This window comes from Prosopis cineraria, unplaced genomic scaffold, assembly GCF_029017545.1.
Source record: "Prosopis cineraria cultivar Desert tree isolate PC_DT_omini unplaced genomic scaffold, ASM2901754v1 PC3, whole genome shotgun sequence".
Lineage (NCBI taxonomy): Eukaryota > Viridiplantae > Streptophyta > Magnoliopsida > Fabales > Fabaceae > Prosopis > Prosopis cineraria.
Genome location: NW_026555334.1, coordinates 35,369,607 through 35,395,786, shown reverse-complemented (window position 1 = coordinate 35,395,786; position 26,180 = coordinate 35,369,607). Strand labels below are relative to the sequence as shown.

General features: G+C 30.1%; 2 protein-coding genes and 1 non-coding gene across 3 annotated transcripts; all 3 read right to left on the bottom strand.

The window, feature by feature from the left end:
* Window positions 1-1,851: 1,851 nt before the first annotated feature.
* LOC129306982 (uncharacterized) lies at window positions 1,852-2,448 on the bottom strand. Its single transcript, XM_054947818.1, has 2 exons — window positions 2,434-2,448; window positions 1,852-2,315 (listed from the first exon to the last, which is right to left on the bottom strand). The coding sequence occupies exon 2, from the start codon at window positions 2,226-2,228 to the stop codon at window positions 2,019-2,021; it is 210 nt and encodes a 69-aa protein (XP_054803793.1). The 5' UTR covers window positions 2,229-2,315; window positions 2,434-2,448; the 3' UTR covers window positions 1,852-2,018.
* Window positions 2,449-12,636: 10,188 nt separating this feature from the next.
* On the bottom strand, window positions 12,637-12,718 carry TRNAS-UGA (transfer RNA serine (anticodon UGA)). Its single transcript has one exon. It is a non-coding gene; the product is annotated as a tRNA-Ser (tRNA).
* A 1,478-nt stretch (window positions 12,719-14,196) lies between these two features.
* LOC129306536 (peroxidase 55) lies at window positions 14,197-15,895 on the bottom strand. The gene is made up of 3 exons (XM_054947186.1): window positions 15,621-15,895; window positions 14,962-15,153; window positions 14,197-14,866 (listed from the first exon to the last, which is right to left on the bottom strand). The coding sequence occupies exons 1-3, from the start codon at window positions 15,825-15,827 to the stop codon at window positions 14,300-14,302; spliced, it is 966 nt and encodes a 321-aa protein (XP_054803161.1). The 5' UTR covers window positions 15,828-15,895; the 3' UTR covers window positions 14,197-14,299.
* Between the last annotated feature and the right edge of the window lie 10,285 nt (window positions 15,896-26,180).

Sequence of the window (26,180 nt, the reverse complement as noted above, 5' to 3'; positions counted from 1 at the left end):
GTCTTGGATGTACCATGGTAGAAATTTTTCTACCATGATAAGGGTATGATGAGGGTTCAATGAAAAAAATGATTTATTGAATTAATGATTTGCGAAAAATCAGTTTGTAAATTTGAGGGTGTTACAGTAAATAATAAATAACTAGGTGTGACAAAGATGCTGAGTCTCAATTATAACAAAAGGGTCTCGAGCTCTCTTACTACAGTTTATTCAGATGTGAAAAATATGCAAAACTTGATAGAACGAGTGTTTTTGATGTTTATTGAAATGTAAAAGATTACAAGTTTAAATTAAAGGTACAAATTAACTGCTAAAATTAAAAAGCTAAGAGTGCAGAATGTGAGTCTTTGTTGAGTATTGACTGTCCTTCTTCTGTATTTTCATATCTTATTTATAGTTAGAGTAATGGTAGTCTCTTCCTTAAGACCTAGAACATTCTGTCAAAGAATTAGGGATCTTGCGAGACTCATGACATGATCTTTACTCAGTGTTTCTTATTTTTGACAATCAGCCCATCTCACCAAAATACTTGGGCATGATGTCCGTGACTTTTGAAATCACTTGGGATCGTGTCTTTATATGCCAATAGTTCAATGTTTGCAACTGGTGAGATTTCAGCATGTTCATTTTATCGTGGCCTTCTATTGAGCTCAATGCTAGCCCCTTTATTTAGATTGGGCTTGACTCTTCAGTTACTTAGCTCGAATAGCTTTGTAACTTATTGAGCGACGTTTTATATTTTAACCCAAATAAATGCAAAGAGGGGCAAGGTTAAATTTGTTTTTTTCCTTATAAAGGAAACACAGATTTGAAAATAACTTATCTAGTAGTGATCCGAATAACAAATTAAAGTGACACTTTGGAGGATTATTTTGCAAGGGACCAGGAAAAATATATAGTAGAACAAAACATATGGGGGATGATGACAATACGAATGAAATCGTCAATAATATTTGAAGAGAAAATGTGAAAGAGATTGATAAAAAGAAATTGTGTTCTTGTCAACTTTACACCCAAAAAGTGAGCTAGTAATAGTATTATTGAGTGTTGCTCGATGAAGAGAATAGATAAAGATAGAAAGATGATAACGATCACCATGAAAGAGTTGTAGGAGTCTATTAATTATATGTTAATATTAGTGATGAATTTAAAAGTCATTGAAAGTGTAAGATTTGAGATGAATATATATACTCACTCTAGTTTTAATTATAAAACAATGTTTTAAAGTCATATTTGATCCTAAATATGAGGCAAATGTATATTCTCTCCATTCAAAAATTATAAAGTATTTTTTGAGAGATTGAATGTTAAAAAATATAAAGCATTTTTAATATTTTAAATGTAATTAATGCATTTTTTCAAAAATGCCATAATAAATAAATCACCTTATAAATGAAAAATAAGGGTAAATATAAAAAAGTAGTATTAATTTAAAAATAATTAACTATTTTATTGAGGGTAAGATTCAATTAATAATATTCTATATTTTTTGAACTATGGGAGAGTATTAGTTATTTTTTCCATAATATCCCTTCTTAAATATATCACCAAAAGTTATAAATTCTTAGAAACACTTTATCGTGGTTATTAATTTTGGTGAATGATAAAACTGGAAAGTCAAATAATTTTTACAAATTAAAAAATATTAACTACTATTTTTTAAAAACCGTTAAGTTAATAACTTTGGTTTACTGGTAGGATCAGAGGGTACATGATTTACTCACGAAATTGCCTGTCAGTCAAAGCTAGTGGCTGAGATACCAAGTCATATGAGTGATAATATACCCGAATTCATTTGGTTATTTTTTCACATGTAATATTTTAACTTAATTAAACTCAATTTAAACCAACTAAACGAGAATAACTAATTAAAATACAAGAGATCATGCTTACAGTAATTACCAGGAAACTCGCTCCAAGCTGGTAAAACCCTAGCCACTAAAAGCAAAAACAGAAAGAGGAAGCAGAAGTGAAAGGAGATCGGGAGTGAAGATATACACGTAGAGATGATAAATTAGTTAACCCAAATACAAGTGGAAGCCAATAACAAAATAGAAGAGGCAAATGAGAGCAAAGTAGAGAAAAGAATGAACGAGAATGGAGACTCCACTGGTCCTGAAATTCCCAAACTCCACACTCCTCGTCGTTCCGGGTATCTGTATCAGCAAGCCTGGCGTTAACAGTATGAACAGCACTACCGCCACAAACACCGGCCCCCAGTCCGCCATCTCCGTCTTCTCCGATCCTCTTCCTCTTGATCTCTCTCTCTTTCAAATTGCAGCTTTTAGGTGCGTAGCTAGGTTGGAATGACAGTACTGCAAAAACAACTTGGTCTTATAAAGGAGACATGGAGAGATATAAAGTAGAGGGTGTAATCAAGGGACTGGTATATGACGAGGGAAAATCCAAAGTTATTGGTCGCACAAGATGAACCTTGTATGCTCCCATTCAAATTTTAAGAGGATGACACATGCATGAGACCGGCCAGTCAACCACGCGTTCTTGTAAATTAAAGGATATGCATTATAATGTAGAATATTATCCACTTTGGAATTTGGATAACCAAGGAGTAAAGACGCGCTTTTCGATTGCTTAGTAATTAAACATTCTCGAGCTTGCAAATTCAGATATCAATTTACATAATTGTTCTGATCAATTTTTCTTTACTATTTCTTATGGCTGCAAGAGTATTTTTACTATAATTAAAAAATTGATACCCACCTGTCTCTAATTGCTTATTAATGTTTATTTTTTTTTAATAAACTACTTTTGGAAGGTTATAAATGATATGGTGGGTTTTTTAAAAAATAAAAAAAAAGGTTGCTTAATTAAAAAATATCCAGGTACTTTTAAAAGAGAGAGAGACACCAGACAACGAGGCTAAAGCAGACATTTTCATATGGGAGAATTTCAATATAATATCATCGATGGAACTTTATTTCAAATCAAACCCAATAAATTCTGAAAATTCACCGGGTGACTAAGATACTTAATTGAAAATATGTAAGTTTTTGAAGGGAAATGACCATATGTCTTTTATTATTATTTATTTTTTTTAAAAGAAGTCCTCCTCCTTTTCTCTTCTTAAGTGTTGGGGCCTTAGTTTTAGATCAACCCTAGGTGAATTTAGGATTGTTGGAATTGTGTGACCTAAAATTAAGCATGAATTAATGTTGTATATGCTACATTAAGATAAGGTGAGGATGTAAAAGCTTTGACTAGTTCAATGGTAGATATTTGGATTGTTGGATAACTAAATTTAGTTAATTTAGCTAATGAGTGCTTACGTTACATATGACAAACTAACATATAGTGCTTAAAATTGTAGATTTACGTAATTTGGTACTCCTACTAGTCATCGGGACTATTGGAGCAAACACTATACCATGGGTAACCCTTTTGGTAAAAAGTGGTTAAAATAATTGAATAATTCATTCTATCTATTAATTAATTTTACTGTGTGATTTTAATGAGCATGATTTGTAAATTTGCATGATTTGACATTGAAGTTTATAAATTAAGTTATTTGTGAAAGTATTGTGTGTTTGTGTGTGTGTGTGTGTGTGTTTTCTATACTTGAAAAATGCAATATGTGTGTGATCATGATGGTGGGATTTTCACCAATGTGTGTGTTGGAGTGTGAAAAATTCATATGGTTGGACTAATACCAAGATACCCACAGTGCATCAATTATTTAGGGGCTGTTACCATGAACAATTTGGGCAATCAGCAACTCTCTAGTGCTTATAAAGGTACAGTTATGAGTCAACGACACCCTAATCATATGTGCGATATAAGAAATCCATAGTTCAAAAGTGGAATAGAATGTCTTGGCTAGATGATTTTACTATTAAAGATGTGCTCGGGTCAATGTACATAAAATTGGTCCAGTAAAATCTATAGGTTCAATTGAGGAACATGGAGGTTTTGATGGATAAATGATGATACGAGTATATAAAAATCATTTGATGGGAATGAATTAACACATATTAATATATATATATATATATATTTATGTAGTATGAAGTTGAGAAAATAATGTTTTATTTTCTTGTCTATAGTTATTCCTATTGATAGATAGTTTTAAATTATTTTAATTACTAAGACATTGTCTCACTCCATGGATTTATACTTTTACAAGTTTTAAAGTTGAGAGGAGACAAGGAAAAGAGTTGGGCCAGGAGTAGTTGGTCTACTTTCTGTGTAATGCCCTTATTTTATGTTTGGTGTACATGAATTTACATGTCAACATATGGTTGCCAATTAGGGATTTCATATGTTCTTGCATGATGCTTGTATGAGTGGTGTAATTGATATCTTAGCCCGAGAATGTATGTTTTAGGATACATGTATAAGGGCCAAAATATTAGTATAACCACTAAGTTAGTATATGCTTATTTGGTTGAACTGTGCTTATAATATATGTTGTGGTATTTTAGCATAATGTGTATGTTTGGAAAAAAAACATTATAGAAATATTCTCAAATAAGAATACAAGTGTATGTTATGATGATTAGATGTGATGCGTGGTGAAGATTTAGCCTGGTGATGAAATATGAAGAATTTTATAAAATTACTCTATTATGTGATATCAAGGTCTTATGTAACCAAATATTATGTTTGATGCGATATTATGTGATTACTTGATCATACATGTATATATTGATCCATTGGATTTGATTCAAGCTCAAAATTGAGTTAGTAATATAAGTTTTAATATTTGAGCACTTGGATGCCTTATATTGGTAATAAAATTTGACTTTTGCATCTGAGTATTCAAATTTCACATACGATATCAGATCGTAACAAAAATTATTCCATTAGTTAGATTATTGAAATAAGCTTCATATGGCCACTTGAATTACTCTAATCAAATATCAGATGTGAAAATAATGCATGTTGAAAGTTCGTCTTGAAAAACTATCATGATAACAAAATACTGTCATGACATGACATGTGCGCCACTGCATGTGGCACAGTAATGAACTTAAGTTCTCTATGCCATATGCCACAGCATATGTGTTAGCATGTGTTGAAATGACATTTTTTACCCTATTTTGCTATAATTTATTTGCTTTTATCTACTATGCTTTCCATAATTTTAAATATTAATTAGTTTAAGCTCAAACTACATATTTAAAAGGTCTTTCTTGATATCCCAAAGTTTTTCAATTATATTTCAAATATTTAATTATTTTAACTCTTCTGTAACTACGGTAAGCTTAGGAGGGATTGATGGTTCCTAATTACTGTTGTTTGTTATAATTGTGTGTTGAATATTAGTAATGTCAGGGTGAACATTACAAGCAATGTATTGAAAAAGATTCCTAGGAAGATGAAGAAGTTGGCAATCACAAAATCAACTTTGCACATTTTAAGGAAGAAGACAATGTAGAGAATCGACAGCTGGTGATGATGAGAGAAGCGAAAGCGAGCAAGTTGGAGGCAGACGAGGAGGTGGACCAAAATTTTCCTTTAGTTCTTTCTCGCTCTATCTGTCTATGGCAAGCTTCTCTCTCTATCTTTGGTTGGTTGCCTCAGCTATGATTGGAGGGAACAATCTTCCGAATGGCTTCAACTTTAATGGGGAGAACTCTTGGAGCAAGTTTTCAAGGTCAATCAGACATATTGAAATGAGAAGAGAAGGACTCCTTTTATATGGAAAAAAAAATGATAAAGGGTATTATAGTCATTTTATAACATCTAAAAAATTTTAACCCGAGACTAATTAAACTAATCAAGGATAAGTGAGTAATTTTAGAGGAATATTTAGAGATAAATAATTTTAATTAGGAGATTATTATTTGGATTTAATTTAGATACAATCTTAAGTTAATATTTTTTTAAAAAATAATAATAATAATAGTAAAAAAAGAATAGCAAAGGGGTGGGGTAAACGGTTTACCGTGTGTGTTAGTGTGTAAATATTATTATTAAAAAAAAAAAAGGAAAACAAGGAGAAGACGGATTGGACAATCTGTGTGTCTAATGTATTTAAAAAAAAAAACGAAGAAAGGGCGAGGAGGGAAAGGCATGAGACCCATATATATATATATATATATATAACAACGCACACAATTTCTTTCTTATTTCCGTCCCCCCCCCCCCCCACCCCCCTCTTTTTTAATTGCCACTGCGGGTACGAACAGAGAGAGAGCGAGAGCGTGCGTCCATCAACAACAGGGAGCTGAATTAGAAGGTAGAATTTTATAATAAAATATTTTAAATAAAATTTTAAGTATTTTAAAATTATTTAAGTGTCCTAAATATTTTTCTTAATCATTTTGACTCCTTAGCTTCTAATTTTCAGATTATGCAAAATATACGGTTTGAAAAAAAAAAGAATTTTTGATAAATGAATTTGGTTATTGAGGTTGTTGGTAGTATAATAAATATTTAAAAGTATTTTTTTTTGATAAAAGTTGAATTTGAGGCCTTTGAGTTAATCCATTAACTTACGGTTAGATTTTTAGTAAATCTAAAATTATAAATTAATTTATTAATTACTAGAGGATTATTTGGAAGTCAAAGTAAATTATTAAAGCTATAAAATGATGATTCTAGGTTTAAGACTATGTTTATAATTTTTGAGTATTTTTAAGTACGAATTTATAGAATAAAAATGAAAATTTTAATATTAAAATATTGTTTAAAGGATGATTTTAACTAAATTTCAATGAAACTATTATGAATAAAGCTATTGAACTAAGTTGATATGTTTAAATACACGAAGTTAAATTTTAAAACTCAAGAGACTAAGATTAAAGTCTTAAAAAGAAAAATAATAAAAGAAAATAAATATCTAAGTGTTGGAATATGAGTAAAAATTATTTTAATAATATTATTGATACATTATGATATGATTAATTGTAGTTAATTGTCATTTGGCACCAATCAAGCTTTGAAAAGCTTTGAAAGTGATGTAACTTAAGAAGTAACCTTTGACCTCTTAAAATTTGAGGGAACTGGGAGAAATTTATATTATACATTTGTGTGTTAATTAATTATTTATGTTTGTAAAACAAATAAATGTGTTTGTGTGTATCCAAATCTTAAAATTGTTGTTTGTAATGCTTATGTGACCTTGTTAAGATCCTATAATTAGTAATCAAATTAATTGGGGCACATGTAAAGAATTTAAGTATGATGGTCATATGTGGAGAAAAAGAAATGAATAAAAAAGCTTGCATGTAATGTGAATTGTTAATATTAATTTATGCTCTCATAGGATAATGTGATATGATTTGAGTAATGAGATTTAGAGTTAATGATAATGTGCATATTTTTGATTATAAATTGTAGATTATATATGGTGATAAATTGTATATAAGTATGTTGAGTTTTTATATAATGCTAATGTGATTTATGTGGTAATATGAAAATTGATGCATGAGGCATAATTGAGATATGATGATTTTTTATGCTTGTTAAGCAATAAAATTGATGAACATGTGAGATAATTATAAATTATATATATATATATGAGAGTTATTGAAATGTATTTTTTCATAAGCAAGATCATATTGCAGGAGTTCATCTTAGTGAAAGAGCTAGCAATTTTGCAAAATCTATATGGTACTTGGCTATATATTGTTAATCCTAAGGGTTATAGTAGCTACTTACCTTGTAGGGTACTATAACATTGTTTCTATTAAGAGACTTAATCCTACTGACCTACTTAGAGTTTCAGGTAGAGTTAGTATGGGTATGACACCTCATAGTGTGTGATTTAGAAAAAATTGTGTTTATAAGTAAGTAAGGTAACTTTGGTCCAATAACCCTTGATGATAAGATTAAGGCCTTGGGTAATCTCACCACATGGACGATCCTTTCCAGTTGTTGGCCCACGAATTTCATGTCAAAAGAAATAAGGGGGATATAAAAAAAAGATTGATCATGCATATTATTATTATTATGATTATTATTATTATTATTATTATTATTATTATTATTATTATTATTATTATGCCATTTGAGTAATTGATGACTATGATTAAGACTATGATTGTAATTGTGAAAATGAGATCATGATGCAAATATGTGCATAATGTATATGTAACCACTTATGCTAATTTTGTACGAACATTCAATACTTGCAGGCAATCGTGCCAACTTTGTACTTAAATTTATTTTTGAGATTATTTACGTGAGTTAGATGTTAATATGATAATATGATAAACATAATCTTTATATGATTGTTTACATGGTTATCTTGATGAATTTATTAGTCAATTGTATTTATAATTAATTATCATGTATTTGTATAACTTCGATGTACCTTAGTTATTGATTGGTTGTATTTTGTAAAGTTTACAAAAGAGATTTCTCAAAATTTGTTTAAAGGAATTCCAATTTTGACAATTCAAATTTTAAACATAATTTAATAAATCCAAATCAAAGTTTTTGAAAGTAAAGCGAAAGTTTGAAAATCAATTGGAACCTAAAATTATGAGTTTTAAAACTCAAAAACAGATTTCGTGCAGAAAGTGTCACGTGTACCATGGCTTACAGCATGTGAGCCACGGTGTGTCTCCTCTGTACCATGTGCCACGACGCATTGCCCAAAATTTGACAAATCAGTGCTGTCATATGACAACATCGGGGCGAACTTCCGACACGTCCCAAATCTTCGTCTGATATTTAATTAAGGTGGTTTCAGTGTCTACACAGAGCTTTCTCCTAACTTCAGCTAATGGCATCGGTTTCATATTCAAACTCATTTTTTATTCAAAGTTGGACACCAAAACCTATTTTGATCACTTTTTTCAAAAAACCTCACAAATGAAGTTTCCCAACTCAACCTCATGTGTCAATAGCTTACATCAACCATTCGACTACACTCAATGAACTCTTGTGGACTCGTGCAACGCACCATACATAATCAAAAGTACTTATCTCATAAAATCACCACTCAACCCCGATTTTCATAAAATATAAAGGGGGAGGAAAAGTTGCACATAACCAACACTTCCATTTCAAATTTCTCAAAATACATATGTTTTTACTTGCACAAATATTTTGGCCCTATCCACAGGTTCACAACCAAAACTCACTAACCCAGGGTATAAAATACACTGACTATACATAAAATCATGCGAGTAGTGCATAAATCATGGCAAATAATCTTAGTTGGCAATTACATTAACAAATACACATGAAAGTAACAAAAGAGAGGCATAAAGAGGATTACTCCATAAATTCTAAGCCTATGTATGTTTTTCTTGACTCAGATTCAATGAGTTAGGTCTTAAAAATATTGAGAATTGAGAGGTGAGTTCATCCACTCAGTAACCAAGTTTCACTTAACCCATACAGTTGCATATTAATTATAAATAGATACAATTAGACAAATAAGCATATAACATTCGGCCGTGGTTTACAAAAATAATAAACATGTGATCGGGCTTACCATAAAATACTTTATCATGTTATTTAGCAAAAACATGACACATGATCGCAAAAATAACAACCATGCGCCCTCAACATATGTCGGACCATAAAACTAGCAACCATATGGTCGGACTTATATGCATGATTAAATGCCAACCTTATATCCTCCTATTACCTCTGACAGGAAACTGGTGGCTATCACATGGCTACGTCTTTCACGAACTAACCCAACCTTTTACTTATGAGGAGCTACTGGGTCAGAGTTAATTCACTCACTTATGTAATTCTGTTTCCCCCAATACTAACAATATGGAGTGTCATACCCTTAATCTAGCCTCCTCATGAACCGATGGAGACTAATTAGGTTTGAGTCCCTTATAAAACAAGTGAGATAGTTCTGAATCAACCATAAGACAAAGGCTACCTCTCGATTTCAACGGTCGGTGCCATGGCTAATTCCCAATTCCAATGGCCACTACTAATACCACGTGAATTTTCAACCAATCTACTCATCTCCCTAGGCGAACTTCCGCCAATGATCATGCTATGTATATTTCTCATACAATATGCATTTTAACAATCAATTCAAAATATATGAACTCACATAACTCAAATACTTCACAATCCAACGCATAATTCATCATAATTTTTCACCTATAGTAATACATCACAATCAATTTTATAAAACATCAAGGGTGACAAAATTAAGATTTTCTTTCCAAAAACCATTTCACAATCAAACACTTTGCCAATATGCATCGTTAATTTAACTCATAATTCACACTTCATAAACACAATTAACATTCAACTATAAAGATTAAGTTTTTCCCAATTACCTCAAACCTTTGAGAGGTCAAAGGTTTACCTCTCATTATACCAACTTCCCAAAACTTCAACAAGCTCGAATAGTGCCAAACATGAACCTCATTACATCCATACCAGAAGAATTTTATCATTGTCTAACTCTTGAAGCTTTATCAACATATAACTTCATATACTCCATTATATCAACTCATAATCACTACCCATTCATACCGAATGGGCTCATTAATTTTTATTAATGTACATTATCATTAATAATACCTCAAACTATTATTAATGCACATTAACCTCTCTCAACTACCATATTTATGTTAATTTTTGGATAATAAATGCTCCTATAGACCAACCACTTTTAAAATTATTAATATGGTGTTTCAATACATTAAACAACTCTCATTATACTTATTTTAACTAATGGAATCGTACCCATACTCTTATAGACCAAAAATTCATCTTCCCAACTCAAAACCTACCATAAATCATCATAAATGAAGGAGAGAAAGGAAGAATGAGACTTAGATTACCTACCTTGGGTGTTTGAAAGTTTCAAAATGTCAATAATGGAAGCCAAAATGCATGCCTTAGCAGAGCTTAGTGTTCTCTTCTTTTTCTTCTTCTCCTTCTCTTCTATTTTCTCGCATAGATGCAATCTAATTTATTAGAAATTTTGCCTGTGCGCCGCAGCCCACGCTTCCCTCCGCCTCGACACATGGCACAGAAGAGCCCGTTGTATTTAAATTTGTCTCTGTGCACTGTGGCGAACCAACTAGGCTCCGCAGCATGTGGAATAGAGATTAATTCTTCTCTTTTCCTTCCTCTTTCCTTGCTGAGGTGGCCCGCCATCGATCTGAACCCACTTTTAGTGCTAAAATCATAACAATTATGCCAAGTTAAACCCTGCTGGCCACACACCTTATTAACTCACTAATTACCTTCGTTAAGCTAATAAACTAAGATTAAATTTTTTCATATATTACATATTCACCCCTCTTTTTTAACATATTATAGGAGCTAGCTCATCTGAGAAGAATATAAGAAAAGACCATTAAGCCAAGTGATAATAATTATTTTTGTAGACCTTCCTTTTTTATTTTGATTTGTGTATTTAGTTTATAATATTGTCAATTAGTATAATATATTCTAGATCTACTTGCTTTGTGGGTTTTAGGTTGGATAGAAATGTATTTTAGGCCCTTGAAAATGTGGTTTGGTGTTTTTGTTTATATTAGTGGGCCAAAATATTTGTGCAAGTAAAAATAGTTATTATATACATGATTTGAAAACTAAAATATTACTATAATCTCCCCTTGTGTTTTTAAAGTTCAAGGGTGAGAAATTAATATTAACTATATATGAGTGAAAAGAAAAATTCATGCATGTGATGAATTATTGATGAATAGATGATATATATATAAAGTATGAGGACTAAATGATAATAATTGTGATAAATGTAATTGAGACGTTGGCCTTCCGCTGCCAATTATGAAAGGATTTGAATAGTCAAGTGTTATGTTAGTAAATATATATATTATGCAAAGTAGGGCACAGAGAGAAAATAAGAGGGCACGTTTTTTTCCTATCTTGAGATGTGTTTCCTAATCATACTTCCGCACAGGTTTGATTAAATAATGTGAGTTCTTGAAGTATTTTAAAGACTTGATATTCCTTCATTTTAAATAGTTTGTGAAAATATATGTTACGGATTTGTTTAGGTTAATCTTTACAGGATAATCTTTTTAGGTTAATCATTGCTTAATCATAATTAGTGTGATGATTTAAGTCTTATAATTTAGGGCACCCTCTACACATTTCCCTTCAAAACTTATTTTCAATTAAGTACATCGACCTTGTAATAAATTTTTAAAATTTATTGGACCTGATTTGAAATAAAATCCCGTGTGCGTCTTAGATGCTGAAATGCCCCCTTTTGTTTACATCGGAAATTATGCAAGATATAAATTAGATCCCCAATGACATGTAATCAAAGAAACCTGTTTTAACTTGATGGATAGAACCAAATTCATCATGTGATGATGGTTAATGAACTTGGGTCAAGCAGTGGCCGCCAGTTAAATTATCCAGACAGTATTTCTTTTTGCACCTTAAAAAAACAGTATGGATTTGAGGATAAAAGTTTGCAAGTGGTAATTAAAAAAGGAGGAACAAATTGTTGTGTTGGTTGGGAGGATTATTTTGCAGGGGCCACGACGTTATATGGAAGGCGAAAGCACGTGGGGATATGAACGAAATCATCGAAAAAGAAGAAGAAATATGTGGAAAGAGATTTGATAAAAAAGGATCGAATTGCAATGTTGTCAACTTTAGACGCGCGACATCGTGCAAAAAGTGAGGTCTGGAATCAGCCCAATCAATGACAATGACAATTGACGACCAAAGAAGAAGAAAGATAACAGAGCAAAATAACGTCGACAGCAGGGTTCGAACCTGCGCGGGCGAAGCCCAACAGATTTCAAGTCTGTCTCCTTAACCACTCGGACATATCGACGATGTTGGTATTCTGCGCACAATTTAAATTATTTATTATAAGTTATTGTTAAGGCCACGAATTTGTTTTTAAATTCAAAATCAACTTGAAAGTTGAAATTCATTCCAGTCATATATCTTCGAAGTTACATCTCTCTCTTTCTTTTGCTCAATTTGTTTTTTTTTAAATAAAGTTTTCTTAAATCAAATTAAAAGGTGCAGAATAGAATGTTCTTTCATTTTATATGGTATGAATTTTATTTTTACTGCAATAAAAATAAATAGAATATTTAAATTTTTTTATTCTAAAAATAATAATTTAATATTTTTAAAATTATTAGTTAATCTGCTAAATTCAAACAATCAAAATTTCGAAAGTGTCCATTCTCTTCCAAGAAGAGGCGTTATTAACAAATCAAGTTCCTTCTAATTAGCACTCCCCCATTCCTATTTATTAATCACATTCTAGAAAATTTTCTTGATCCTTTATATAAATCATTTTAACTTATTTTTTTCAATCTTTGATACACAATTTTAAAACTGCCCTCCAATAAATTTTAAAAAAGGGTGCAATATTTTAATTTTCAAGAAAACTCTTCCCTTATATCAAATCATTTTTTTAAATTCAGGGACAAATTTTGAAAGTGTTACTTTTAACACAATTTTATTATTCTAATTAACTCAGCTTGGTTTTCATAAGTAAGTTAAAAATAACTTATAAAAATTAAGAAGGACATCAGGGAGTAGTGATGAGTATCGTCGGCTGTCATGCATTTAGCTGGAACTGGAATTGCGTCAAATATTGACAAATTGCATTCCAGCTTGTGCTGATCTACAGTCACACAATTTCACGATGAAACCTTCCACATTCTAGAAAATTGATCTCCACTAGCGGCGTCCCTACCAAGTCTCTAACCTGTGTATGATTAATCCAGGGGACAATTTTCACACTAATTCAGTAATTTCCAATTTCTACATTTGATAGTAAAAAACAGAATCTATATAACTGTGTTTTCGTCCACATAGAACAGCTATGTTGCGTGCGTGATGTGGTGATTTACAAGTTACAACGGACACTTTGGACGCGTATCATACACAGGTTACATTTGATTTCCACTCTATCTCATATCATTCGTCCACATAGTCTTGTAATTGCCAGAATTTCAAAAATGACAGCTTTTAAGCATGCAGCTTCTACGTTACCCACAAATTTTGCAACATTCAAAGACAGTCTCCCTCAATTTTTTAAATCTATATAAAACCCATTGTACAAAAAAAATATATATATATATATATATATATCCATATAAAACCCTTTAACCCGATCATGTTCTTCTTAATATGGTTGACCTTTTCAATTATTTAATATATGTCTTAATACACGCCATATCTAAGAGACTAAATCACCATTAAACTTGCGAATTTGCCATGTTTATAAGAGAAGAAGCGTATCATTTTGTTGTTCAGTAATCAAAGGAAACTACAGGGAAAAACCAAGAGTGACACAATACATAGGCTTCCCTGGCTGGAATTATTGGACACTTATATAGAATTACAACACATTAATTACTGTATGATGAACACCATGCACAAAATGAAAATCTCACGAAGAATTGAATTTAGTACAATCGATCCTAATCTCCCCTTCCTTCCCAGTCTTGACCCCTACCCTCCCAAGCTTCCTCATCGCAGTGCCAAACGCCGCATTGAACTCGGCAGGGTTGTTGGCGAACTCGACCACCGTTGACTGTGAATCGGAGTCGGTGAAGAGAACCTGGTCAGAAGTGAGCAGCCCCTGACCGGAAACCAAGTTCTGGTAGTACAAATTGTCGAACGCTCGTGGGGATTGAACATCCAGATCGATGGCCACTTGAGGGTCGAAATTTCTGGGGCAGAGCTGCATCAACCGCTGGGCGAAGTCGGAGTTCATAGTAGGGTCCACCTGAGAAGAGTACAGGCGATCGGTGAACTCGTTGCAGTGCGAGAACCCCACCGTGTGTGCTCCGGACAGGGCTATCATATCGGTTTGGCTCATGCCGTGCCTGCTAAAGATGGCATTGAGTTGGTTCAGATTGAAGTTTGCTTTTGGCAGGTTTCCTTCGACCCGAGAGGCAATCGAAACGAGGCCATCCCTGCGTCCTAGTTCTACGTTGAATGAAGGGCCTCCAACCTGAAGAACGATGATATATTGTCAGGGTGTAATATGTTGGAGTTTTGGATTGAGATTAATGGAATCGGAAAAGCTTGTGGGTTTGGGTTGATTACCAAGACAACAACGTCTCTGGCAGCGAGTGCTAAAATGTCTGCGCATGAAACCACGCCGGGGCATTCAGCTTCCACCGCCTCCTTTGCTTTAATCACGGTGTCGAACCCATCTCCGGCCAGAGATAGATTAATCGGAGCATCCTTCTCTGCGTCCCCGTTCGGCGACGCGATCATCACCGAAGCGTCGCATCCCTACCAACGTGTTACAGACGCACTCATTAATAATGGATTCGGTCTCCGTTTTGGAAAATGCGATTTTGATATTCGTTAGTTACATTGTCGGTGGTTAATTCATTAACTCAGCAGGTCAGGTTTCTTCTTCATTTCCCCCCTTTTAGTTTAGCACCTAGTCAATGGTTTTTTATTCTGAATTGGCGTCACAGGGGCTACGCCCATTGGTGAACGTTTCAAATCACTATAAATATTACAATAAAAAAAAAGCCCAAAAATGAAAAAGGAAAAGAAACACACGCAACCCAATTTTCATGAGAATGGCAAATCAACGGAATTACAATCAGAGCTATGAGAGGAGGAAAAAGTGCATCAAGGTTCTGTATTGCTGACAAATATATCTAGAACTGGGTATAAGCAGGTAATCTTCACAGTACTACTTGAAGGTTGAAAGAGGAAGACAAAGAAAAGAGAAGATTGAAGCATACCTCTACCATGCAGTCATGGAAGAAGAGACGAAGAGTTGCAGGAATGGTGGTAAAAGTCTGAGCCAACTTATTGGTCACTGCTTGGTTCACGATGGCTTCCACGTTTGGACAAGTCGAACTGTAAAAATTCTCCGTTAATTGTGCTCCTCCCCCACACATCATCGCAAAACCCATTAAAACCCATACTAGTAGTCTTCTTGTCTCCATCTCTCTCCCCTTACGTATATCTCTCTTCTCTGTATTTGTCTGATTTTGTGACCTGTATTTATATGTACAGCGCCCAGAATAAGATGTTTACTCGGTTATATATGCTTATTCATTCAGAGTTGAAATTAAGCATTTGTTAATTTGCATACCTGTTTTAGTCCAATGTCTTCTCTCAATTACTTTTATGCTCCAACTTGTAAAAAATGGCGCTTCCCTGCTAAAGTTTTACCCTGGGGTCCATTTCGTGACATGTTTGAAATAAACATTTACGTGTGAAAATTAATATGTATTAATTATCTATATATATATATATATAGTTGTGTAGAGATTAATGAAGTTATAATCATATTTTAAAGACAAACAATCTGATGATGAACTAGGCATGTATCCTCTGCGGTGTAAGCATTATAAGGCCCCATTGTGTCCGCGTGGTAAAGGTGTTTGGAATGAGTCCTTTTCATACCCGTCGACCAAGTAAAATACAGCCACATCATAATAATTAAATTAAGTCGTACATGCTTTTTTTTAAACTTTATTTACCATCTTTTTTCCTAGTTTTGAGCTGATAATAACGCATCTTCTTGGCAAAAAAAAAAAAAACTAATAGTGCATTTATTTGTTTCAATTCTGAATTGGATATGATTAAGCTAGCTAGGTGTAACTTATAAGGACCTTCAATTCGAAGTTTATATCCAAGTTTCATCTCGATGAAAAGGTATAAAATTCACGGCTTAGTTATTTTAATGCTTGGTTAACGTTTGAAACATTATTAAATTTTAGTCCAATCAAATCATAAATATTTCTTGACATGATGATCATATAATATTGCAAGTTTTGCTAATGGCATTTAAATAACCTAGATTATATTCAATAAAAAAATAATGTAGGTTATTTGCACACATCACCAATTGTTGATTGGTAAAATCCTCACTTTTGCCCGAATTTTGATTGGCTATCCGAATAAGACTTTATAACATGAGGGAAAACTCGACGCTGGGACTTCACATTTTCTTTATTCCCCTGCCACGAGTAATGACCCGTTCATATAGAGTTATTGAAATTGAACAATCTTATATTTAGTGTCAACGTTCTTTGATGAATGAATATTGGTGTTTTTAGGTGGACTTAGTAGCTCCTGCCCAAATTTTTTTTTTAATTAAAGAAAAAACAAAGTGGAATAAGTAGATATCGCTTGCAATTTTGCAGGAACGTAGATGCAATTAAATTTAACCCCATTGGTACGTATATATGATGGTGATGGATTTTGACGCTTCAACTAATCAGGTTTAAAATCAGTGCGTGGCTTTGACATATTCACATCCTCTAAACTCGGTCGTTTTTAGCATATCTGGTACCCTAGTTGATTGGCTTTTTGGCATATCAAACTTGGTCATTTTTAACTATGTTTTGCCTAATCTCTGAGTGTGGACAGGAAACAACACAACATTGAGAGTTTAACTTTTAAGGGCGGAAACTTAATTAATTCGTGTCTTTATTTCCTTTTCAGGAGATCTTGTAGTTTGGCTGGTTTTATTATTTCAGAATTTAAGTGATGCCTTACTTGTTTGGAAGGACCCACTCAATGTCATGTGAGCTTGTAAACGTTGAAATCACATACATGCTCTGTTTTGTTTATAATAGCTGACCTGGCTTCAGTGCCCACTTGCTGCAGTTGAAATAAAATTAGTTGCACGAATGCCATCATATTAAAAGTTACGTATTCAGAATTATATATATTTTTTAAATTCAATGACATTGTCACTGAATTAATCTGCTCATATATGGCGTGACTTTGGATAATCCCAGAGCATGTGATTTTTTTCTTTATTTTCTTTTTGAATACAAGGCTACAAACAAATCTATGTAAAATAATGACAAACTAAGTTATGTCAAAATATAAAAAATCCCCACACCAATTGCGTGGAAAATCAAAAATTTTGATATTTAAAATATCATTTAAAGATCAATCTGTAAGCCAGTGATCAGTATATTTATTTGCTTTTCTAAAAATGTGATCAAACGTGATTATCCAATCTCATAATGAATTCATTGATTTTATTAATAATTTCAATGAGGGGATAGTTATCAAAACTCATGTTGGATGAGCATGAGAGTTTAAAAAAAGTCAAAATAAATGTCAACTTTAACAAACTTGTCATTCTAATAGATTTTAATTCCTTCAAAGATATCCATTAGTTCTGTTGTATAATGGAGGTGGTAGTTGAAATATTTTGAGAAACCCTTAATCCAATTACCTTGGTTGTTTCAAACAAGGCCACTATAAGCAATAACATCATAATTATTAACTGAGTTGTCAATATCAGTGTTACCCAACTTGTTTTAGAGGGCACCAGTTAGTTTCAACTCTTTCACCTTATAATATGGTTGAGCTTTGATTGAAGGTTCAAATCATTTATTATGTCTTGGATATATGTGAAAGTGATATCTTTGTTAGCAATATATTCTTCTAAGCACATGTTTTTGTATCTTTCTTTCTAGAGATTCTAACAAATATGAATGAAAAGTCTCTGCCAATGAGTTTTCCTCACATTTGGTCCTCCCACATCATGCTTTGCATTCCATAGTATCTAATCCTACAAGTCAAGAGAAAAGAAAATATTAAGTTTATAATGCATATTTGGTTTCGACCAAACTTCTCCTGATTTCTTGCAATCTCATAGAATGTGAATTGATGATTTTAAAGAATTACACCCAAAAGACAATCCTTTTGATAAGGATTGAAACTATTAGAGTATGTATATTTTAATTGAAAATAATCCCAAGAGAGCATGTGATTTTAGAACACACAAAAGAACCTTTTTGGAGTAGTATTATGGTACTCAATTTTGGTCAATGAGTGTGTCATCTTTAATGTGAGGAATTGTGGATTCACAATTAAAAGGTAAATTGTTAGGTTGTTTAATTATAAATTAAGTTTAACAATTAATATAAAATAAAATTGAATGACTCATAAATTTTTATTTCAATGGTTGCCCCCTGCTATTAACAAAACATATTATAATAGAACTTCGTTAGGTAAGCAAAGCCCCTGCATGTGGAGGGCTACTTTAGCCCCATTTTAATTGAGAATACAGCCGCAGCCGCATGCATTAAATTGTAGATGAATTGTTTATTTTTATAATATTTGTATTTATAGAAGAGGGATCATGTTTAAAAAAATGAAAAATAAACTTATATAATTATAATTTATCTGTAGGTTCTTATAATTTCATTTAATTTTAAATTAAGTCTTTGCAGTTTAAAAGTTAAAATTATACTCTTGGAGTTTAAAGAAAATTTAATTTAATACCTTGAGCCAAAATAAAAAAAATAAAATTTAATTTAATGCACTTTTTACATTTTTATTAATTTTTATGAAAATTTTATATGTATAAAAAATATTTAGAAGGCAACCTAATTATATAGATTTTGAGTTATCAAAATTATATAATTAATTCAAAAGTCATATAATATTTTAATAAAAATATAAAAGTTCTTGACTTTTTTAAAGAAAAAATTTAAGGATTTTAACTTTTAAGGATTAAAAAATTTTGTTGATCAAACTATAAAAGCTCAATTAAAATAAAATAAATTATAAGGATATAATTCAAAGTTAAATAAAACTGCAAAAATTTGTAGATATATTTTCCCAAATAAAAAAGGCCAATGTCTTTAAACTTAAAAAATAGTAAATAGAAATAATTGAAGAAAGTGAAAGAAAAAGGAAAATAATAGGAAGAATTTTATTTAAGGATCATGGGTGTGACTTATTCACAAATTAGCTAAATCAATATGAAATTATACTGTAAGATTAAAAGATTAAATGAAATACTTTTTAACTAAAATGACCCAAATGCCCTTTAACTAGACTTAATCGTGTGACTTTACTTAATAATTTTTTAACATAACTTGTTAATTATTTAACTTGTTAAATTTGTGACTCTTTTAATTGAATTATATCACTTGTTAATTGAATATTTTTACTCATTAATTTCTCAATAAAATTTTGTTAATTATTTAATTTTACTTGTTAAATTTGTGGCTCTTTCAATTGAATTATATCACTTGTTAATTGTATATTTTTACTTGTTAAGTTCTCAACAAGATTTTGTTAATTATTTAATTTTACTTGTTAAACCTGCGACTTCCTCAGCTGAACCGTATTACTTATTAATCATGTGATTTTACTTTTTAATTTTACAACAACACCTGTTAATTTTATAATTTAACTTGTTAATACCATATAAAAAATGAAAAACATTCTGATCATTTCCAAGAAAAAATAATTTTTACAAATTTTTTTAATCCTGTAGTATAGTTTTAAAATTCATTTAGTTTAATTTATAAATAAATTACGTTCTTGATCCTTAAATCTGCCAAAACAAAAAAAAACGTGTATTGAAAAAAAGGAGAAGGTGAGGATTTTTTTTTTTTTTTTCCTTCGAAAAAAGCAAATTAGATGGAGATGAGTATGTCTTCATGCGGTATAATTTTGAATTTATATTTTACTTTATAATTATAATAACACGCTCATGCTCCAAGGCGTGGCGGGCAAGCACTGCTTCATGACCTCTGGTCCATCACGGAAGGTGAGTTCTTGGTTGTGTAAACTGGGCTTACTTTCAAGGTTGCTCAAAATTTTAAACCCACGATCATGTCACTGTCAAGCAGAATATTTCCAACCCAGAACATGTAACCATGTTTCCCCAAAAATTAAAAAAAAAATAAAAAAAAATCACATCCAAAGATCACTCAAAAAAATTATTTATAGATAATAACTAATGATAAATTTTATTTGAAGAAATATAAGTCACGTTTTCACTTTAATAATAATTTATTATGCATTGGTCCTTGTTTGTTTTCATCTTTAAATGTGATTTTCCCTACCAAAAAGCTTTGGATAAAAAATTAATTACTAATAAATCTATCACAAATTTTAGATTTAAAATCTTACATTTAAAATTTATGTATTCAAAAAAATTTACTTAGATAATGGAAAAAACTTTAAAGGTAAAAGTAAGATGTGTGAGATTTGAAGTAAAAACATATGATTGAAAGTGACAAGCTTATTTCTATTATTTCTATTATTCAACTGGTAAAAGATGATAACAAGAAATAAGAGGAATGATGAGCCTAACAAAGACATTGGTAATGAAAACGAGAAGAGAATAAGAGGGTGGATTAGTGTGAAATTTCAAATAACCAAGGTCTAGAGGAAATTTATAATTATAAAAAAGTTATAATGAAACACAAGTTTAAATTTGACCAAATCAAGTTATACTAAAACATGGATTCAGATTTGATCAAATTCAAAGGCTTTTATACATCCAAATGGAGGATTTAATTTAAATCTAAATGCATGCAAACGTACTCTTATGTGGCGTTTAGTCATACGTTTAAAATCATGCATTTAAATTTTTTTTGTTTAGGTAATTTTAATAATTTCAAACAAAGAAGAGAGATAAGTTGAGATTTAAAATAAAAATAAAAATTTTAAAATGATAAATTTATTTATATTATTTAATTGATAAGAGATAGGAATGAGAAAAGATATTAAAATTACAAAAAAATCAATAATAAAAATTTGAAGAAAATGTGTTATATAATGTTATTAAAATTTTAAATAACGTGAGTGTAGAAAAAATTTAAAATTATAAATGAATTGTAATAAGAAATGGATTTGATTTGAAGATGGATCAAATTATATATATTAAAACACAAGTTTGGATTTAGATTTAAATTAAATCTAAATTCATAATTTTTGTGTGTGTATCCAAACAGAAAATTTGGTTTAAATCAAAAACAAAATCTTCATTAATCTAAATACACTGTTAAGGAAGGGATTTGGGAGTAATTTAATCGAAGGGTAAAATTACTTAAGCGCTGCTCCACGACCACATTGAACATCTTCAGCCGGTTTCACCATAGACATTGGTCATTGGACCATTTCATGACAGTGAACAAGTCAACACATCATTAATAAAATTATCGTTCCCAGTGTCGGTCCAATGAGCTATTATTAAAATACCTATCCGTGCAATGCACAGGTTACAGACAATAGTCTTTTTATAAATAGATGGCATTTATTAGTTATTACTTATTACAATGACCATTTTTTGTAGGACAATCTTTCACAGAACAGTATTTTGTAAAGTTGTAATAGATACATTTTTCGTATTGTCCTATATGTAGCGAGGAGGTTAAGCTACCGTCAATAATATTAATTATGCACAAGTATTACATGACAAATGATAAAATCATACTTTGTGAAAACAAAAAAAATACAATGCAAAGTAGGCCAAGGAAAATCCATAAGTCTTTAGACCAAAACATCAAACACTTTCATATAAATAACATTTAAAGTTTTGTTAGTGAACTGACTACCTTCATCAAGAAGAATCAGTATTTTTAAATGCTCAATGAGAAACAGAACTGTACAATTGGTTGTATGAAAAAAGGGCGACACAAGTTTTTAACCAACATGGCATAGGTTCCAATTCTGCCTTTCGTTAATGGTCATGTAAAAGGCTAACACAATGGAAAACTATTAGATGCGTAAAATTACATAATCCCATAGATCGGTTTATCAATGTCATTTCACAGCTAAAACACCCACTTTGAATATTATTCACAATTCGAGAGGCGTGCCATTGAAATTGAATTTAGAAAATATAGAGAGAGAATGTTACCAAGTAAGTTCATATTTCCTTGCAAGGGAAACGGGACAATATGTATCTATTTTGAATATGAGTATTCTAGCAATATTTAATTAATATATTAATATTTTAAATGTTTTATTTTTTTGAGCAAAAATGTTTTATTTATTTAGGAAAAATTAATCATGATTAAAGTGTCCTTTTATCATCTAACTTCATATAAAATTTTAATTTGATCTCTTAATTTTATAAAGTATTTTTTTAATCATTTAACTCTAACGATATTAGTTTTATATATATTTTTATATCAATTATTATTATTTACAAATCCAAGTGGAATCGGTTCAGGAATCATGGGAAAGTTGGTTCCAAGATTTGGTAATCCTTCCATGGCCACCTAATTTTTTTTTTAAATTTTTATTAATAAAATATAAAAATTATATATTTTCAACCCCCAAATAGATTTGATATTAAAAAAGGGAAAATTATTGCTAGGACCTAGAGAAAATAATATTTATTATAAAATATTATAAAAATTGAAATTAGGCTGAAGGAATAAGATAAATGTAATTGACAATTATAATCTTAATATAAAGCCTGTTAATAATATCTTCAAATTATTACAATAAAAAAACTGAAAACTTGTTAATAATAGGTTACAAAAAAATTATTTTAAAAATAAAATTGTGGGGATTTCAATCTCACACAAATAAAAACAAAAATATAGTATTAAATTTAATTAAATCAATATATTTAAAAAAATTACTTTTTACATAATTAATTGAATATAATTTTAAAGTCATTAATTTTAGAAAAATTTAAATAAATATAATTTAAAATATATTTGTTTTTAAATAATTATTACAATCATTGTCAAATTCATTGTTGATCATATATAATAAACCAACCTGCAAATAGGAGATAACACATCGAAGGTTGCGGAACTTGTATATTCAAGCTTGAATTGATTCGGTAACCATGTGATGATGATATTTAACTCATCTTGTACTTTTTTTTTGGGCCAACAACTCACCTTGTATTCAGAATTGGAATCTTCAAAGAACAATAAATTTTTCACTTGTTTTGGTTTCTAATATTATTTGTTTATTTATCATTGCCTATATCGTAATTGTCAAATTTAATTTCAGATGTGATTAGAGAAAATATAAGACATTTGATTAAGGGAAATTTTTTATTTTAAAATTTATATTTTGGTATTTGGTCCTTCTCAATAATTACTATTTTTAAGATCCTTTCTAATAAATATTATTTTCTCTAGGTCCTTAGCAATAATTTTCTCTAAAATATTTAACTTTACCTAAACTTTAATTTAATAATAATTTATTTAAAAGTTAAGAAATTATGGTTGGAATGATTTTTTAGAAAAAAGTTGCTTCTTTTTTAAACAAATAAACTATTAAAATTCTTGATATGAATTGTTTTTTTTTACTTTAATATAATTTGATCTCGCTCACACAAAGGTTGTGTAACAATTAAGTGTCATTATCATGTTGATATATTTAATTTTTTATATACAGATTATTAATTGAAAGAATTAAATAATAGATTATGAAATCAAGCAACAACTCTTCTTAAATTGAGCACAACTTTAATTTTTAAGGATGCATTTAAATTATTATATTCAATGCTAAGAACATGTGAAATCTTGTTGATAAATTTTACTTTTCTGATTTTGCTAATAAAAAAAAGATTTGATCAGGATATAACTTATAATATTATGAGCTTGATGTGCTCAAAAAAATCTAATTTTCATAACTTGACTGTTAGGAGTGAATTATGTCAAAAGTTTATAGAAGTTGAAAAGTCTAATTTTTATCCCTTCATTGATAGATTGTTATGGCTTGTGCTAATTTCTTTCGGTGTTAATGGCAACCATTGAAGGGGGCGTTTTCGATTATAAAAATTATAAAAACAAGGTTTGGCAACAAGATAAAAGATAATTTTTTTCACTAATTAAATAATATTTAATATTAAAAATGAAATAACTGAAAAGTTTATCGCAGATAGATAGTTAATTATTTTTATTATGTCATGAATCAACGAGAAAAATATAAGAAAAATGAAAGTACAAGTTTACTTTGGTTATATATTTGTAATGTGGGAATATATGTATGTATGTGTAAAATCTTTTCTGCAATTATCTATATGTATACTTTGTAATCCGCTCCCTAAAAATCCTAGCCCCACTCTTGCTTTCAGGTTCAAAATCTTTCAATGCCCCACTCTTTGATGATTTGGATTCGAAATATGGGAATTGTTTTTATTTTTGGTTCCTCATATTTGGATTATAGAAATTTTTCTTGTGGCTCTTGCTTTTCCAAATGTGATTGTGCGTGCTGTTGGTTTTTGGAAACATTTGTCGGGTGAAGAAGAGGTTGGGAAATGAGGAAGAGGACATTTTTGCTATTTTACCATTAGAATTACAGGAACAAAATAAACAAATTCATATTTTTATTTTAACAACCATCCATTTTATGTTAGTTTTTTTTTATAAATAAATTTCTTGTCATATCCTTAAATGTAATTCTCTCCTTTTTAAAACACATTCAATTTTATTAGAAGTATTTGTATTATATGTGTGGGTTGTTTTGTTTTGGAAAAACAATAGCCTCTCCTCCTCTCTATATCAGGGGCAGAACAGCATTTTTTTTTGGGGGTTAAAAAAAAAACACTCCTTGCATTTAAAAATATAGGCATTTTTAGGAATGTGGTGTTTTAAAATATAAAATATTTTTAATATTTTAAGATATAGTTAATGTGTTTTTTTAAAAATACTTTTAATAAATACATTATTTTAATTTATTTTTAAATGAAACATTCTATTAAATAAAGGTAAATATAAAAATATGATATTAGATTGAACACATATAACTACTTTAATTGAAGTTGAAATTTGATTAAAAATAATTTATATTTTCAAATTGTGGGAGTATAATTTTTTAAGAAACTAACAATATCTATTATTTGATTTAGCACGTTAGTAGTAAATAAATAAAATATCAAGTAATATGCTAATAGCTTAATATTAAATTATGTGTGAAAAATGTAAGGGGAGCTATTGGAAAAATCACAATCTAACAATCAAAGGCCTCTAGAGACAATTAATTACACTGCAAGATTAAGGGATTTTGATATTATTTTATAAGATTAAAGTACCTACCTTTGTTGTGAAAAAGCAAAAATATCTGTCATTTATATATCATGTACTCTTTTAACAATAACTCCCCATTTTTTTTTAAAAGGCTTATTCACATTTTAATAACAACAATTTCCTTCTCACAACTTTAAAAAATTAATTTGGTGGTGGAGAGGAATAAGTATTATGATTTAGTTAACAAGTTCCCATTTGAGAAAAACAAGTCTCATTTTTATTATAATAATAGCCAATTCTATTATTAACAACTCCAAAAAATTAACTTGATTGTGGAGAACAACAAGTGTTGTGATTCAATGAACAAGTCTCCATTCGAGAAAAAAAAAATCTCATTTTCATTTTAACAACAAGCAATCTTTGACAAGAAAATCCTTTTAAAATATATAAATAATAATTTGATATCTTAAAATACCATAATTTCACTGAAGTCTCTAGAAAATTTTCTATCATTAATTAATTTATATGAATGATTAAATTACCTTCGTTAAAAATAAAAGATTCACAAATTTTGTTAAAATAATT